Source organism: Haliotis asinina, chromosome 15, assembly GCF_037392515.1.
Source record: "Haliotis asinina isolate JCU_RB_2024 chromosome 15, JCU_Hal_asi_v2, whole genome shotgun sequence".
In the NCBI taxonomy this organism is placed as follows: Eukaryota; Metazoa; Mollusca; class Gastropoda; order Lepetellida; family Haliotidae; genus Haliotis; species Haliotis asinina.
In genome coordinates, this window is record NC_090294.1 from 29,668,154 (window position 1) to 29,685,715 (window position 17,562).

Sequence of the window (17,562 nt, forward strand, 5' to 3'; positions counted from 1 at the left end):
ATACCATTAGTCACCTCTGACGACAAGCATGGGTTACTGAAGGCCAATATTCTAACCTGGATCTTCACAGGTTGTGAAGAAAAGAAGAATTACTGACTTTCATTCTTATAGCCAGACATAAATCTAGGAGGCATGAATACAAAATGCCATTAAGAACATTGTTAAATATAACATCATTACATATTATATTTATGATTACACTTTCTCAGTGAAGTTGATACCGATACTTTTACTCATGCACCTAATTGCCCTACACAAAGTCAACCTGTTTGTTCACTCAGGAACCAGTTTCCATATGAAATTATACGGGCAATTCACAAAGAGTTATGGGAACAATTGAAAACACTCGATGTTATTATTTATATTTATTACATTATATACATCAAGCATATATACAGTGTATGTCAGCTTTGATCCATTGATACTGTCTATAGCAAATGATACAGTGCATAGATATGATTTATACAAACATGCTAAATAGCCTCCTATTCCCAGGGATGGCAACAGGAAAATCGCTTTTCAGCTGAAATCTTAATATTGTGTCATCAAAAGGGGTTCAGATGATTCACAATATTGAAGTTTGAAATAAAATCGGTGGAAATCCTCGGATCCACGGAAAATTGCCATCCCTGTACTCCTCTTGAAACAAAGCATGCATTTTGAAACACGATCTGAACCCAGCTCCATTTAGGACCATAGATTTCACAATGCATCAGCATAACATCAGCTAATGTCAGGAAAAAAAAAAATAAATAAAAAAAAAAAAAAAAAAAAATTGCACACAGCCTACCTCATTAATATAATAGATAAAAAGGAACTAATGTTAAAATTGTCCTAAATGCCTGTAAGCAAATTATTATCTTATTGTCTTCATACAGAAGGTTGCCTTCTGTTTATTTTTCATGATTACACTATTTGGATTTAAGATTTTGAGTCTTTCCAATAACATGGCAAGATATTTGGTAGTGTGTTGAGTGCAAATAGTTCTCAGATGGATCAGTGTGAAGGACAGATATGATGACTGAAACTGACATGAAAGGACATGGTGTTGTGCCATGAACATGTTGAATGTGTTTAGGTGTTTGAATGTTTGATGCATGTATCTCATGTGGAATGAAATCTAATTGTTCAGTGTTTGACCTGAGTAGAAATATATACAAGCTAAAATGACAGCAAAAGTATTTGTAAGAACATGTTTACTGCATGTTATGGTACTATTTTCATTAAGCATTCAAGCACCTGTCACCATAACAAAATAACAATGGAAAAAGAAAGTAACAGATTGCTGTGTTCACTCTTTGACAAATCCAAGGTTATGTGCAAAAAGCCAATAACATTTAGCCATTTTGTATTCAATGTGTCATAAAACAAATAAAACTAACAACATGTATCCAGACTCTAAGTGATGAAAGACAGATAAGAATAAGACAGCCTGTGAAATTGACATGATGAAATAGACATCTCTCATCAACACTCGCACAACCATGCGCTCCCATAATTTACAATGCGGCTTGAACACAAGCTGATGAACATGTTAAAAGTATAGTCATTTGTTTAGAGTAAAATACATGTTGTATATGATCAAGCATAATCTACGTCTACTAGTGTAGCTTGGCTGGGCTGTGGGGCGGGGGTGGGAAGATGCTGCTACTTCGACAGTACGGACGAGATGTGGGATTGAGACCGACCTGGAACAACAAACGGAAATGTTAGTGTTATGCAGGTAATATCACATAATCAGGGCTATTAGTTACTGGATATTCAGCTTGAATTAGAAATTCACCTTTGACAGTGTTACAATGGGCCAAAATGACAATGGAAATGTCACTAAAATTTCAAAGAATTCTTTCTGAATGGCATCATTGATAGGAATCTGGTACACAAAGAAGTAACATTAAGTCTTACTTTTTATTTCTGAATTCAAATACTTTCGTTTTACAAACACTATAACAATTATGTCTGTGGAAAAATAGATAATTACAAAAACGATAAGTTTGCCCTTCAGCCTCTCATAAATGTAAAGCAAACAAATTGGCTGTAGGTAATACTGGAAAGTGTTATGCATGCTGTGATGCCAACATGTCTCTGGCAACGTCCATGCAACAAGGGGATGTAACAAACCAAGTGCTTGATAGCTATTATAACTCCTGAGTCTTATGTCAAAGCCATAACAGGTTCATTCGCACATTCAATACAGCAAATAAATACCACTATTGATTCTCCCTGCTATTCATAAGGTCCAGACCCCCAAGCCAAACATGCTTGATATTTTAGAGCTAAGGTCTACAAAGCCTGCTGAACGAAACTACTAGCTGTAGCACTGAATTTTTTTTTCAATAATCATGAGAGAGAAACCCCAATCTTTGTTGGCACATTAAGTTGTTGTTTTTTTATTTAAGAAAAAAAATTACCTGATACAGAAAGAAAAATAAAAAAATAAGCAAAAATAAATAAGTGCAAACAATTAAATATAATACAGGCATGCAAAACAGGCTTAGTGCATGTTAATTTTCATTTTTTCAGTCAAGAAAGTTTTTCAGCTTCTATCCAATATTTGTTAGCATATTTCTGTCCTTTTGGATTCAGTCTGGAATCAATGTTGAAACGCAAGGCAAATAGCAATGTGCAGGGCTGTCAATAACAAGGGAAGGGTGCCATCTTACCCAAGCTACTCAGACTGCCTCTCTGCAATGTCAAAATAGGGGGGTTACATTTCATGCTGATTTCACACAAAGGTGCTATGTGTACCGACGTGGCGGAGTGAATATATCGAGAAAATCAACTTCTGACATTTCACATCTATTCCTTTTATAAGGTGCAATCTGCACCATTTTCAGTTATTAAGTGTAGAATTCCAGTAAAATCAATTGGTATAGAGTTTTGCAAATCTGAGATTGATGTGAAGAATCTGATGTTGATTTCATTTCACTATTAGCAGAGAGATGTCAGGTAAATAAAAATTGAATGGCAGAGCATTAGTTCCCAGTAATTACTATCACATTTCAAAATAAGATGTTGTTCAGCAAAGATACTTCAACATGCAAAATATATTATTGCAATGAAATTAGCAAATATGAAGGAAGCATGGACATTCTAAGCAAAGGGTCAGCTAATGCTGACCAACAAGCAAGGTTCAAACAGTCAATCCCAGGACCACATTAGTAACTTACATCAACATGTACTCAAAGCACCATACAGGGATGGCAATAGGTGAAAGTGATTTCAACTGAAAATCAGCTAGTAGTATGGGGAGGGGGGCAGGGCTCCCAAAAGGTCCAGGATCAACTGATTTGCATTTAAATCCACAGAATTCTGCTGATTTGCGGAAAATTGCCATCCCTGATCATATAACATATCACCTTGTGCTGAGTTGAAATCAACATTCATGTCAATATAGGGAAACAAATTTAAATCTCCAACATTACAATTTCAGAAACAGATTAACTTTACATAGGTACAAATTTATTATCTGCATGACAAAAGCCAACAGCAACACCAGATATGCCAAAGAAATGGTGTGTATCTACTGACATCTTTCCTTGTTTCCAGTTGGTTGAGGTGCCTATCTTTTCAAACACATGTACATCAGTTTGATAATGCAAACACTTTCATGTACTAAAAACCCTTATACATTCCTTTGAAACCAATCTTTGATTTTAATATTGTTGGGGAAAATACAAATGTACAAAAAGCAAAACCAAACACAGCTGGAATCAATTCCAAATTTGAAATTACAACACACTTACAGTGTGCTTCATAGCCTGCAGTGTTAATAAGGATAGTTGCTACACCTAATATGCTTAAACAGCAGGGATATACCGACCCCTTCATCCAGCTTCATCATATACAATACAATTCAAACTAAGTCAAATTAGATATTATTTTGGATTTTGTTCAGTTCCTCCATAGCTTGCCAAATTTGAACATGTCTTCTAAATGTAAATGGTAACACCACTGTCATCACAGGGAACTGGGCCCAAGTCCACCTAGTGATTGCATCATTGTGACAGTCTGTGTTGAAGCCGTCAGCATAGAACCATAATCACTTTGTGGAACTTGGCCAATCATAGATAACTTGCCATATCATTACATCATACTGAAAGCTGATCACATTATAAACACTGGGGCAATATTTTGATACAGTTATGGCTAATCATGCAAAACCATGCTTGAGTATAAACTGCCTCTCACGGAAGAGTGATTGTTCAACCGGTCACCTCACTGACGACTTTAGGAACTCCCTTCCCCTGAATGGACAAAATTACACATAAAACCAACATTCCCATTGCACCGCATTCTCTTCCCACAGTGGTTACTTGTCACATCTTCCTACGTAACCTCTGTTCTAATACGACCCTTTCGCGGTGCGAGTATTCAAGACTCGTGATTGGAGGCAATGAGATTTAGTGGTGCAATCAGCGACCTTGTTTCAAAAGTGATCGTTCGCAAGATCTCGGTAATTTCCGGATGCATCGTGAAAACTAGAACCTCTTCCCGAGCGCAATACTCAAATGTTTCTTCTAGACAGAACTCAGTCATGTCATATTTGTTTCTCCACATTGCTTGCATTTGTCAAGTTGAATCTAAGTCGATGTAACACGTGTTCTGATTGGACAGAAAAAAGGGAGATAAATCTGTTGCCATTTTTTGCCGCTAGGGGATTTTATGAGAACTGCGAAATATGGCCGTATTAGAACAGAGGTTCATAGGAAGACCTGACAAGTAACCTCTGTGGGAAGAGAATGATTGCATAGATGATACATTTGGCTTTTGCTACACTACGAACACTGACACTTTCTTGACTGAATGAAATTCAACATTGATGAATGTTAGTTTAGAAATCATGGCTCATTAACATCATTAAAACAGACACTACAAATTGTGAAAAAAAAGACATGCAGTTAGTTCACTGTTGGATTTGCAAGGGAAAGCACATAATAGGGCTTCTGTTTATATTTTTTAAAGCAAAAAAAAAAAAAAAAAAGAAGCTATAACTAAACAGCAACAAAAAGATGAAGATTAATCACCAGAAAGCATAAAAGCACATGAATTTGTATTTTAGTAAACCTGATAAGTATGAATGTTAATATTTAGATGAGGAATGATACAAATTTAGCTTTAAATATAACATATATGAAAAATATAAATACTAAAAACATATGAAAATATAAATATAAAATATATATGAAAAATATAAATAGAAAATACATTTAAAAAATATTAATGGAAAAATAATAACAATTTTTTTGAAAATATAATACCCATACAAGGACATGTTTTATATGATCTTTCCATTCCAAATTTCATAGCTCATCTACAGTGTTTCAAGTCTTGATGCATTCCATGGTTAGTTCAACCTGGGGGGTGATTTGGAAAACACATTCAGTGTGTCGTTAACCAGTTTAACGTGTAACATGAAGTGACTCAAGAGATACACACAGCAAAATCTTGGTACGATCCCATTGATGCGAGACTTGCGTTGCTGCTGCCACACCCACCATCCTTGCTGCTTACCGTGGTCTGGCTAAACAGGGAATCGTTGTCGGTGGGGCCCGTATTGCGCTCTGATAGCACTTTTCGAGCAAGGCGTAGTGAACGCCTCTTTTGTGACTTGTTGTTAGGTGTCTGAAATGTGAAAGAAATAATCAGAATAACGGTTAAAATATCTGGATAACTAAAGTGAATTGATCTTGAAAACATCTTCTAAAACACTTTCCCCACTGAAATGCTTTTCTCACATTACATACATGTAACAGACATCAAGTGAGTTAGCGAACTTAAAATGGCATTCACGAGGGTCCCCTGGACGTGGAAAACCTGACTATATGATGCAGTGTATGGTGAAAATACACACACACGATAATTCTTTAGAATGCAGACATAAAGGCATATACCAGAAAAAAATTATTAGCTGAAAGTCGATCTCTTTAAATTGTACAACTCTCCCCAAAAATTTGGAAAGTCAACCCAACCCGCAAATGTAAATGTCTTGGGGGAACCCTGCACTCAGCAATATTCCAGCTATATGGCAGTAGTCTGGAAATAATCAAGTCTGGACCAGATAAGAACCAGTGATCAACAGCATGAGCTTTGATCTATGCAAGTGGGATACAGTGACGTGTCAGTGAGCTTGACCACCCGATCCCATTAGTAACCTGTTACAGCAAGCATGGGTTACTGAGGATCAATTCTAACAAGGATCTTCAAGTGTACTATGAGTATAGCTGTTTTCAGTTTGAAACATTTTTCTTGGCTGTTTAAATTCAACTTACGTAGTATCCCAGTTTCACAACAGCATGTTAATCCATTCTGGATAAGATATCTTAATGACATTTTCAATAACTGTCCAGACAATTTTGATCGTGACGTTTTGATCAATGTTCCAAAATGTTGGTTTATCTTCCAGCGAGTTACTGAGTCTGACTTTTCCAACTATTTGCTCTCCTGTTGCAATCAACAGACCCATGATATTACATATCAGTTACATTATTTTCAAAGATATGGATAGTGGCAATAGCTACATGTACCTCCACCATGAATACAGAAAGCAATCATAAAACAATTCTAAACCAAAAGTGTGATCAGTGTACACTTTAAATATTATTAAGAGCTCAATATCCTGCCCAACAAACAGGTTTTATAAAGGTGAGTCAGATTCAAGGAAAAATTCTGTAAACAAGATAAGACAGTGCTGACTTCACTGAGCACTTGACACTGATATTTGGGACATGGTTCCCTTGTCTGAAACCAGTGCTACGCAAGTCCTATCATTTAACATAGACTTGTCACAGTTGTGACACTAGGTGAAAGACAGCTACATCACATAACATTATGAGCTGAACTTATGCTGAACTATGATGTTTCATAAAATGACCTATTGGATATGATTTACAAACATCCCAAGGAGTTATTCACTTTCATTTTCATTCATGGGTGACAAGTTATAGCATATTTGAATAAAAAAAAGGAGGGCCTGTTTAATGACCTGTCATCTTAATAACATGACAGATGCAGGCCATGGTTGGTAATTAACATAGGGTACTGGTCCCAAACTGGTGCAATCTTGGAATGACAAGTGACATTTCCTTGTGGAATTTTCCTGCTCATGGATCAGTAGTTTTATTTGTAGACTTGCAGACCTGCCTACCACACTTGCTCTCAAAGTGTATTCATTGTGGCTAAAACGAGTATATTGAGGTGTAAAAGTGTATATAATCTGGCCCTTCCCAGCACATCTCCTGTGTGTGCAATATTAATATCTGCATGGCAATATGCACGATACAGATACTTGGCTCCGTAAGCTGACCTGCTTATTCTGGGGATGGAAGTGTATTTCTTAATAAACTTTTTATCAAAGGATATTTGTATTTTCGAATCTGGGGGGTTGTCAATGGCTTGATCAGCCATGCTGTTGACATTCATAAGCAACTGGAATATGTTGGTAAGACATGGGTGTGCATGTTGATGGCTTTGAAAAACAATATTAGAAGAGCAGACAAGATTGTTCTCAATGAAAGTTAATACTAAAGTTGAACTACAGTGTGGAACAAAAATATTCTTTGACAAAAAAAAACAAACTTGTTTTGCGTACAATTTGCTATGTTGGTGTATAATTTTATTTAATGATAGAAAGTCCTACAAATACGCCAAAAACCTCCAACCCAGCCAGCACTGGTTTATAAAACATCTAGCATAGCTGAAACACATTACTGCAGACAAGCTATGCCTGTCCCTCAGGTTGCTGTGGCATATGATTGACATACCTTACTGGCGGACATTGGCGCACGTCGGTATGGAGATGCAAACACACTAGTGTGTTGTATTCGGCTTACTGAGGCGGGGGTTTTGTTTGTGTCATTCAACTGTTAGAAACATGCAAATAGCAACAGTGAGAAGTGATGATGCTTACTTGACATACACACTTGACTGACAGGTGTACATTGCAGGTATAGATTCCAGTGTAACCAAGGAAACAGTTGATGTAAATCAAACATGGAAGCATCAAAGTGTTTCAGGTGTTTCAAGATTTATGTCGGACTTACAGATGAAATTGCTTAAAAACAAGACTAGTGATGAAATGAACAACTTGTGTCAGTCAAATGTATATGAAATGTGCGATGAACATGAAAAGTGACTTGGGATTGGAAAAGTTGCAATTCTGATTCAGAAAGCATGGCAAAAGTACATGATATTGGAGGGCTGAAATTAAAACCTTACAGCTTTCAAACAATAATGGGAATTAGTAAAAGTGGAATTGAAGAGCAATGGGACTAACGATTTTTTTTTCGTATTTGGAAGAAAGGACCATGTAAGATAACACCTTTGGTGGTGTATTATGATGAATCATGCTATGGACAATGATTAAGCCAAAGCAAAAGAAAGCTAGACATTCCCCCAGCACAATGCTTTCTAAGACAGAAACTGGAAATGGGATAATTTCCCACAAACCATTTACCTTACAACGAACATTGACGTGAATTGAAATCTGACTGTCAGTCTGTCACAAATGACAAATAATGAATACTTTAGAAAGAAGATCATGTATATGCCACAAAATAGTATTACATTGCATGAACTGCTGTTATTATTACAATATTACAAATCAGATGAATCAATAAAACCAACAAGGTGTGAACAGCACTGCTTTTGGTCAAAGGGGAGTAACTCAAGTTTACCGCAGTACCAGAAACATCAATGGCAATTCTTGATGTACAGTAGTTTGACAATTAGTTTGAAATTTCACAGGAAAATCCTTATATACACAATTAATGGGTAAACATAATCTTGAGTCACTCACCTTTCTGACTTTGTTAGGTGTTTTCTGGGGAGTAGTACCCCCGAATGCCCTCTTGGAAGGTGTTGCTGGTTTTGAACCAAAGATCATCTCTTCCTGAATTTGTTTGGCTTTAGCTTTTTGCTGCAAACAAATTAATACATGGTGCATTATGAAAATATGAAATTACCTTTGCACTGACAAAAAGCAGCTGAAGTTTGTTTAGTATTCTTCTTTTGAGTCTGCTACTCCATACACATAGTCAGTAGAACTCTACCAGTACACTGACTGACAATAATACCAGGGTATGAAGCTCCCAAAAATTTTAGCCAGACGTCAGGGGCGGTTAGATGTAAAACTTAACAGCCTTGACCAAAACTTACCTGCCCACAAAATATCTTCATACATACATATCTAAATATAAACCCAATTGACAAGCTGGTGAATTTGAGAATCTGTCTGTCCATGTTGAAAATGACCCATCCTGGGTGTTAGGACAGGCAGGTATTACAAACACTGATAATAGCATGAACTGATACAACTAGACTTGGGGAAACTTTACTAGACATGTGGTTTAAGACACGCTGATTGGTCAAAAATAAAACACCAGTATTATAAATATAAATACTAAAAACATATGAAAATATAAATATAAAATATATATGAAAAATATAAATAGAAAATACATTTAAAAAATATTAATGGAAAAATAATAACAATTTTTTTGAAAATATAATACCCATACAAGGACATGTTTTATATGATCTTTCCATTCCAAATTTCATAGCTCATCTACAGTGTTTCAAGTCTTGATGCATTCCATGGTTAGTTCAACCTGGGGGGTGATTTGGAAAACACATTCAGTGTGTCGTTAACCAGTTTAACGTGTAACATGAAGTGACTCAAGAGATACACACAGCAAAATCTTGGTACGATCCCATTGATGCGAGACTTGCGTTGCTGCTGCCACACCCACCATGCTTTTGAGAATTTGGTGAATTTGAGAATCTGTCTGTCCATGTTGAAAATGACCCATCCTGGGTGTTAGGACAGGCAGGTATTACAAACACTTTTACTTTTATTTCGAGGCGCGATATATTGTGTTGGTGCAAGCCTATTGAGGGTGAATGACAAACATGGTGGACTTGATCACTTGATACCGCTAATTATTGCAGGTAAAAGAATGACCTATTTAAGTTGAGAGGTTGTAGAGCGAAAGTGGAATATCTTCGATTACAGAAAGATTATGCGTTTCCGCTATTCGGGTGTTTTAAAGTGAATTACATAGTATTTCTTCTCTGAGAGGCGATGATTTTCGTAGGCAGATTTTTGGCGTACAAATGAAAAAATCGTCTTTTCCCAAATTCCAAGCAAAGTTTCTCGGTACATAGTGCACCGATTTTGATAATTTTGGATTGATTCGAAAGGGAATTTATCTGGCTTTATTCCAGTAAGAATTGCAGCTATATATTCCACAATTTTTCACCCAGAATTCGCCCATAATCGAGAGTGGGGTTTCCTTCTTTATACGTGTATGGATATCAGTGTACGCTTGTTGGACCCAGGATGTATTATTTTCAGCAATACAAGCCCTATACAATACAAGACAGAGTCTGGTTCATACTGAATAATGGAAACACTGGAAGAGGGAACGACTTGTTTATTTCCTTGTACTTATCTGCCATTCAGGTGACAATGGTTGTCAAATATTTCTCACAACCAAGGGGTTCTTACACGAAACAACCTTTACTAAGGTTAACTGTAACACCATTCATTAACACTGCACTAATGTTACCTTAGTGACTTGCGATCACCTCAGTGCTTTGTGAAAGGAGGCACTGGTCAATACAGGATAGACGAAAGAATTGATATTTTGATTGACTTTAGTTTGTGTAATGTGTCAATGACACGTGTGTCAATGACAACAATTTGAGCTAGCTTACCCTCTGCTCCTTCTCGCGGATCTTCTGTTCATTGTATGCCTCTCTCTGGCGTATGATGTACACATCGTACTTGACCCCCTCTACAAGAAAAGGTCGGTTGTTCTCCTTCTCCCAGTTCCGCACAGCCTCCCTCACATCGTCCTCTACCTACAACCCATGATGGACTTCTGTCACCAAACGCAGATCTACACAACATCAGAATGTAACATACAAAGTATAAATAACTGTACAGTTAAGAGTTGTCAGGAGAGTCAGTGAAATTTGTTCATGTCGCTTATAGCAATATTCCAGCATTATCATGTCAGGTAACACCAGACATTGGCTTCACACATTGTACCCACATTGGGAATCAAACCTGGGTCTTTGGCAACTAGTCAAGAGAGGAAATTAAGCTTGATAAAACTCAAATGCTGAGGTGAAAAGTTACACTTACCCATGGTGGTCACCTCTGCACGAACAATACTGGGACATTCATTTCGAAAATTCCAAAGTATATTCACAGAATTTTTCTTCACATACCTTTGGTAATTCTTTCATGAGTTTCTTGCGTTCTTTTTCTTCTTGTAAGAGACAATTGTGCCGTCTGTTCTTGTATCTGTTGGGATCATTAGCCTTTCTCTGTAAACATGGAACACTGCATTGTTAAATAACATAATAATAAAAAAAATAAAAAATAAAAATAAAAACTAATAAAATTTTGAAAGGCGGACAGGGGTACTAAAATAGACCTCTACTACAGATGATACATACTTCAAACTCTATCAGCTTTGCAAAGAGCTCCTCTCGCCTGGCGATCTGGTCTAAGAGACGGTGATACTTCTCATAAAAAGCCTTGACCTTCTCTAACTCCCGCTCATGCACTTCCAACAACTCTTCGGTGTAGTGCTCTGTTGCCATGGACACAAAAGATTAAGATAACTATGACATGTCAGAAGTTAAATACTACAGATTTGCACGAAATTAATCTAATTCTCTGAACAGGTTAATCTGAGTCAGGAAGGACAAACTGTCACATGGATGAACGTCATTTCACAAGACTAAGGAAGGAAAAGGTGAAGACAAAGAGTCTCTCAATCCAGAATCAGCCAATTTCGGATTTGGAGGAAAATAATCATAAGTGCCCCAGGCACCAAATGTGATGTGCAAAAGTGACTGATGCTGATAAAAAAAATAACCCAAACTGATTTGTAAATCCTGGATATTGGGGAAAATACTAATGCCTGGGTTCACTACATCATGCCACTTGTACATCCAAATATTTCAAATGTACAGGTACTCTAATATTACAACTCAATTTATGATACTAACCATCTGTGAGTGGCTCAAACTCATCCATCTGTTTTTTACTGTAAAAACACTTTCCCCACCAGTGCAACAGTTCCCGTCGGATTCCTTCAACAAATCTCTGAACATTCTGAAACTTTAGTTTTTCACACCGTGCTACCTCCTCTTTGAGGCTGTTTATGACATGAGGTTTAAAACTGTCTTTGTCCTTCTTGAAGGCTTCCCGCTCACTCTCTTCCATCTCTAACCTGTCCCACAGTGCATGGACCTGAAGCCACAGGCTCAACGTTGTCTGTTTCATGTCATCCTTCTTCTTCTCAAGCTGGAACATGATGTGTGAATAGCAATCAGTAATTTGAGGTTAACCTAGTCACTGTTTTCAAAACTGGATTATGCATTTTTCTCTTAAACAACATATTGCATGATTTACAAGTGCAACCAGCAACATTCAGTCTTGGGTTAGAAAACATGTGGTTGATAGAATGGAGAACGGTCATGTCGTTTGGGTATAATGACCTGCAAAAATATTCGTCAGTCAAACCCAAGCCCAGTTGGGTCACATCATAGATTTGCTCTTTAGCTGAACTCAGCTTTAAGCAATATTTCAAACTTATTACGAAACATATTGTGGTCCATATTTTTCCTACGACGCCCTACAGCAAAATACCACTTTGTCATGGTGACATGATGTCATGAATGATGCCATCACCTCACGGTTCTTCTGTGTCTTTGCGTGTCCAACAACTGTGGGTAGTCAGCCCACGTTTGAAAGTAGATTTAGGTTTATTTTCCTCAATTGAACTATCTGTTGAAAAAAAATAAACTCACCTCAGTGTGAAGGGCTTTCAGTGTCCTCATATTTTGTGTAGACAGCTGGAAAGCATCATCTTCTTCACACATGATATCTCTCTCAAATGATGTGTCAGGGCTTCGATCCATTTCATTGAACAAGTCAATGATAAGTTTCTTGGTCTGTACAAATTCTTTGTGACGTGTTTCCTTTGGACAAAGATGAGCAACAGTTTTACCTGAATGCTGAAATGGTTACAGTCAAAGGAAAACAACTAAGGTATGTATATATTATATTATGGATTACAATTTTTGGCAGTCCGATCTGGGATTCGAACCCACATCCTCAGTGTCAGGCACCTACTCACAACTGATTGAGTTTAAAGTCAGACAATAAACCCCTTCAGCCCCAGTGCTACTTCCACCCTGGCTTCCACTGCTGACAGGATTTGAGGTATTTTTTTCAAAAAGAAAGAAAATAGACTACATTTTCCATGTGATACTGATGCATAATATTGGTGATAAATTCCTGAATTGTGATTTTTTAAATAAACACACAACACCTGATTTCACAGCACTTACTTTTTCTGCTGAGAGGGATGCAATGTGCTTCTCCAGGTCCTTGAGTTGATCCCTTGTTGGCACTGTGCCTGATGCGACATAGTAGGGTGTGGCACACAGCATCTCACAAAGATTTTGGTCTTGGTCACGCAGAGTCTTCAGGCTCTTCATCCGGGATGACTTCTCCTGCTGCAGACCTTCCAACTTGGCCCTCAACTCTTTCTCCTTCTGAAGCATGGTCAGCGACTCCTTGGGCTGGACAGACACGGACAGAGGTCAACAATACACTTACATTTGAAACTGTGAGATTTCCATTACTGCTGCTTTGAGGATTAGCTTGATGTTAAGGTGCACAAATAAATCTTAGTAATTAACCAGTGCTATCATAAATAATAGGTGCATGTCTCCCAAGTGGTCTGCACCTCTCTGATCACCTTTATGCACTTTCATGCTAGAGATGGTGTATCGGTCTTTTCCTCCCAAGACGAATGCATCAGTGGGACCTGACTGTACCTAAACTGTAAGAATGATGCAGAGTCGTGGCCTAGAATGAACACTGGTTTACCCATACCCTATTGTAATAAACCATAAGGCTTGTCAAAAAGTTTGCAAGGAATGGGGGCTCTAAATCCCATGATCATAATATTTTTGATCAAGTAGGAGATCCAAGGGTCAAGGACAGAGTTGGTGATAGCTAAACACAAACAAAACTAACTCTGATCACCAAAAAGACATCTGAGACCTCTGAAGTGATACTTCCAGACAACAGTCTGAGCCAATTTATGTTTTTCAAGTTGTGTTTGGCAAACCACATTGTTGTCAAGATATCTCCCAAACAGAAGCAGTAAATGTTGGTGCAACTTACCACAAATGGGGTTACAACCAATTCCCCTGAGATTTTCTTGATATCATCACTGTATGTGACAATGTTTTGTTGTATCTGTGAGCGGAGTATTGATTCCTCTTCTACCATCTCCTCCAGTAGGTTGCACAGATGATGAGACACAGTCCCAGCACGCTCCTGCATCTGGGATTCACAGATGCCAATCTCATTCCAGATATGATACAATTTGTTGAGGGCGGCATCAAGGCGGCTTGTTACCTCACTCTTGATCTTGTCCTTGCTGAAACAGTGTGTGGCAGCTACTAAAGGATAAAGCTAGACTATCCTAGTCAGAATCAGAAACTGTTATAGCACATGAGAGCTCAATCAGAAAAGACCTCCACCCATATCTCCCTTCAATTTCATTCTAGTCAAATAATATCACCTGAACATATATTCCTAAGCTGAAACGTATGTTTCTTTAATTGCATTTGAACTCACTGAAAGACATTATCAAACTTATATAACTGATTGCTGTGAGTTTGAGTGAGTCCGACATTCAGGCAAAGACTTACATATGTACACCCCCCACCACCCCCTTAAATTTCAGTCTAGTCAAATCACCTGCATATATACTCATACGCATAAGAAACAAGAACGGGGCAGGGCTGACAAGAATAGATGTTTTTGAGGGGTGATGACCCTTGGAGGACCACTCTGGTTTCTTTCAAATTCACGTACATGTGGCATTGTTGAACAAGGAGTGATAGGTCAACTTTTGTGCAGTTTTTGTGCATCACCCACTAATGGTGACGACAATTCATGCGTGTACAGTTTCACAAGAAGTGTGTGCATGATACCGACATGTTTGTAGGTATAGTACATTTTGGTGATTCCTTCTATTGATCAGTTTAACTTGAGTCTTCCAAAATGCAACAAAATTATTGATAAGACCACCAGGCTTTACCATATGCTAAAAGGTCGTATCAGCTAAGGGTTCTGGAAAGAGTTCCCCAACATTCTTTCTTCGGTAGATTAACAGAGGCAACACTATGTGGTTCAACCCTACGTGCTGTACTTAATTTGTTGGCTTTTAGGAATTTTTGTGAGCCTTCTAGTAATTGTTGTGCTAGAGTTTGTTAATAATTATTTCATATATCAATTTACAAATTTTATTTGGGAAGGGGGAGTGGTTCCAAGTTTGTTTGGTTAAAAAAAACCCAAATAACTACTAACGTTTCTTCTCAGATGCTTTGGTGAAAGATCAAAGGCGCCGACAATACTTTATTAGACAATGATGTGCACTTTTTGCATTACGTCACAATGTGTTGACGTCACTGCGTCATTCCAGTCTGTCCCTCATAATTGCCTCGTACAGCCTCCCACAGTAAACTGCTTCGTTGCATCCTGTTTCTTGGTTTGCAGTTGCATCACACAGCTAACAACACTGGTGGAAACATTACGTTTAGGTTTTCCAAAGGATAAAATGCCTCATAGTTCAGCTCAAAATTTTGCAAAGACACAGTAATGTTTGCAATGTTTACATTCCCACAATGCAATCGTGACATGTCGCATGGCTAGTCAGCTTCAGCTGAAAGTACTTTCGTTGGTAGTAGAAATGAGACAGTCATATTGCCTTGTATGGTTTAAGAGAATCACAGATGTAATTAAAATGATCTAGAGAAGATATTTAACCCGAACATAAACTGTCGTCAAACTGTTAATCACATGTGTTTCTAGTAACATTTGTCTTAACGTAGGGGGCTGACACATCAAGAGAACAGTGTGTCAGTTAGCCCAGTGTGAGGATTCTTAACTTAGGTCACAGACACCGTCACTTGTTTTCTGTCATACATTAATCGAAAATAGGCTTAGAAATTATTAAATACGGCACCTTAGAAAAGAAATACAGTTTGTCCTTGTGCTTTAACTATAATAGTTCAGGGCGAAAGTGTGCTTTATTACACTATACATGGTGGCAGAACGAACTGTATTTCTCAATTTTGCATGTGAGTATATATACATATGTATACAGATACAAAACACAACTGGCCTCAAGGTGATATGCACCTGGGTTAATTAATGGTAACGATGGTTTGGTGGTAATTATCTTTAATGGATAAAGATTATGATTTACTTTTTTTTTTAAAAATAAAAAATAAAACTGACATAATTGACAGAACAGGCATTTCAATTAATTTATTCATAATTGACTCATGAATTCATGATATTGGATCTATGTGCTATTCTCACATTGGATTAATGTGTCAATTCTGTTGATACAACGAAATTTTATTATTTTTATTACAAGTTCTATTATAATAATTATATTATTAAAATTATGAGTCCTCCACAACCACCTGACATTCCCCAAATGAATTGGGATGTTGCCATAACTCGGCATAAGTTATAAAAAATGTGATGTTGGTAGAACAAAAACAGACAATGAAAACGACCACTTTAGATTGTTTCACTGTCGTGTCGGAAGCCAAGCAGGATACAAGAAATTTGAAAATAAAGTTTATCATTAGCATCTAGTGAAAACGAAAACAATACACATATGCACCGGCACATTTGATAAACAAATACAAACCTTGATCCCGTCATTGTTTCGTTGATTGCACGCGTAGATTTATATAAAACTATCTACTATCCTTACATCTTCTTGGCTGACAAGTTTCCCTTACCGCTTCGCCTTTTGAAATTTACCGATGTAAACTCGATGATGATTGGCCAGTTCGAATTTTTCCCGTCATGCAAAAGCATCTAAGGGACGTAACTCTTAAAACAACAGAGCGTGTCCCTCCATGGCTTTACTAGTGCGTTTGTTTTCATACTGAGAAAGATTAATTAACAATATGGGAAACATCCCGTTTCCATCATCGATTTTCTCAGAATAATTATTAAATATAATCAATGTCATTAACTGTATAATATACAATGACCAGCTTTTCCCGACTCTATAGTAGACACCATCTAGTATCTATGTGAATTAAAATATTTTACAGGACATTTTCTGAATAAAATGTAATAAAAGTGAGCCATGAAACTCATCGTTTCAAATATTTGAAAAAGTCTAGAATTGACAAGTGTTATAAATACCTGCATGGACTGCACTGCATATCCTTAATTTGGTAATGTACGAAGCGCCGCGAGAAGGCAATTTGCCTGGGTATCAGAGCCATATAATCGCACTATTACTATGTTACTATTACTAAATGTAAGCCGACTACATTCAGACAAATTAATATTCTCAATCACCACTTTCAGTTAAGAATTTGCCATTTCACTCAAAGTTGAAAATAAGAGTTAAACTACTCACTGAAACACGTAAGGCAGGTAAATGCAAGCTTTCCATACAATTAGTGTTGTCCACGGGTATGCATATT

At 37.3% G+C, this 17,562-nt stretch overlaps 1 protein-coding gene across 11 annotated transcripts; it reads right to left on the minus strand.

The window, feature by feature from the left end:
- Positions 1-348: 348 nt before the first annotated feature.
- Positions 349-16,904, minus strand: LOC137266182 (protein regulator of cytokinesis 1-like). Of its 11 annotated transcripts, none has more exons than XM_067801686.1 (14): positions 16,767-16,904; positions 14,216-14,474; positions 13,372-13,605; positions 12,829-12,999; positions 12,025-12,322; positions 11,467-11,603; positions 11,236-11,334; positions 10,717-10,863; positions 8,798-8,917; positions 8,456-8,497; positions 7,764-7,862; positions 5,515-5,625; positions 2,664-2,685; positions 357-1,688 (listed from the first exon to the last, which is right to left on the minus strand). In XM_067801686.1, the coding sequence occupies exons 1-14, from the start codon at positions 16,778-16,780 to the stop codon at positions 1,648-1,650; spliced, it is 1,794 nt and encodes a 597-aa protein (XP_067657787.1). In that variant the 5' UTR covers positions 16,781-16,904; the 3' UTR covers positions 357-1,647. The 11 variants fall into 11 exon arrangements, with proteins under 11 accessions (XP_067657790.1, XP_067657784.1, XP_067657788.1 ...); XM_067801680.1 differs by having other exon boundaries at positions 5,440-5,625; XM_067801688.1 differs by lacking the exon at positions 2,664-2,685 and adding an exon at positions 4,192-4,247 and having other exon boundaries at positions 1,631-1,688.
- Positions 16,905-17,562: the final 658 nt, after the last annotated feature.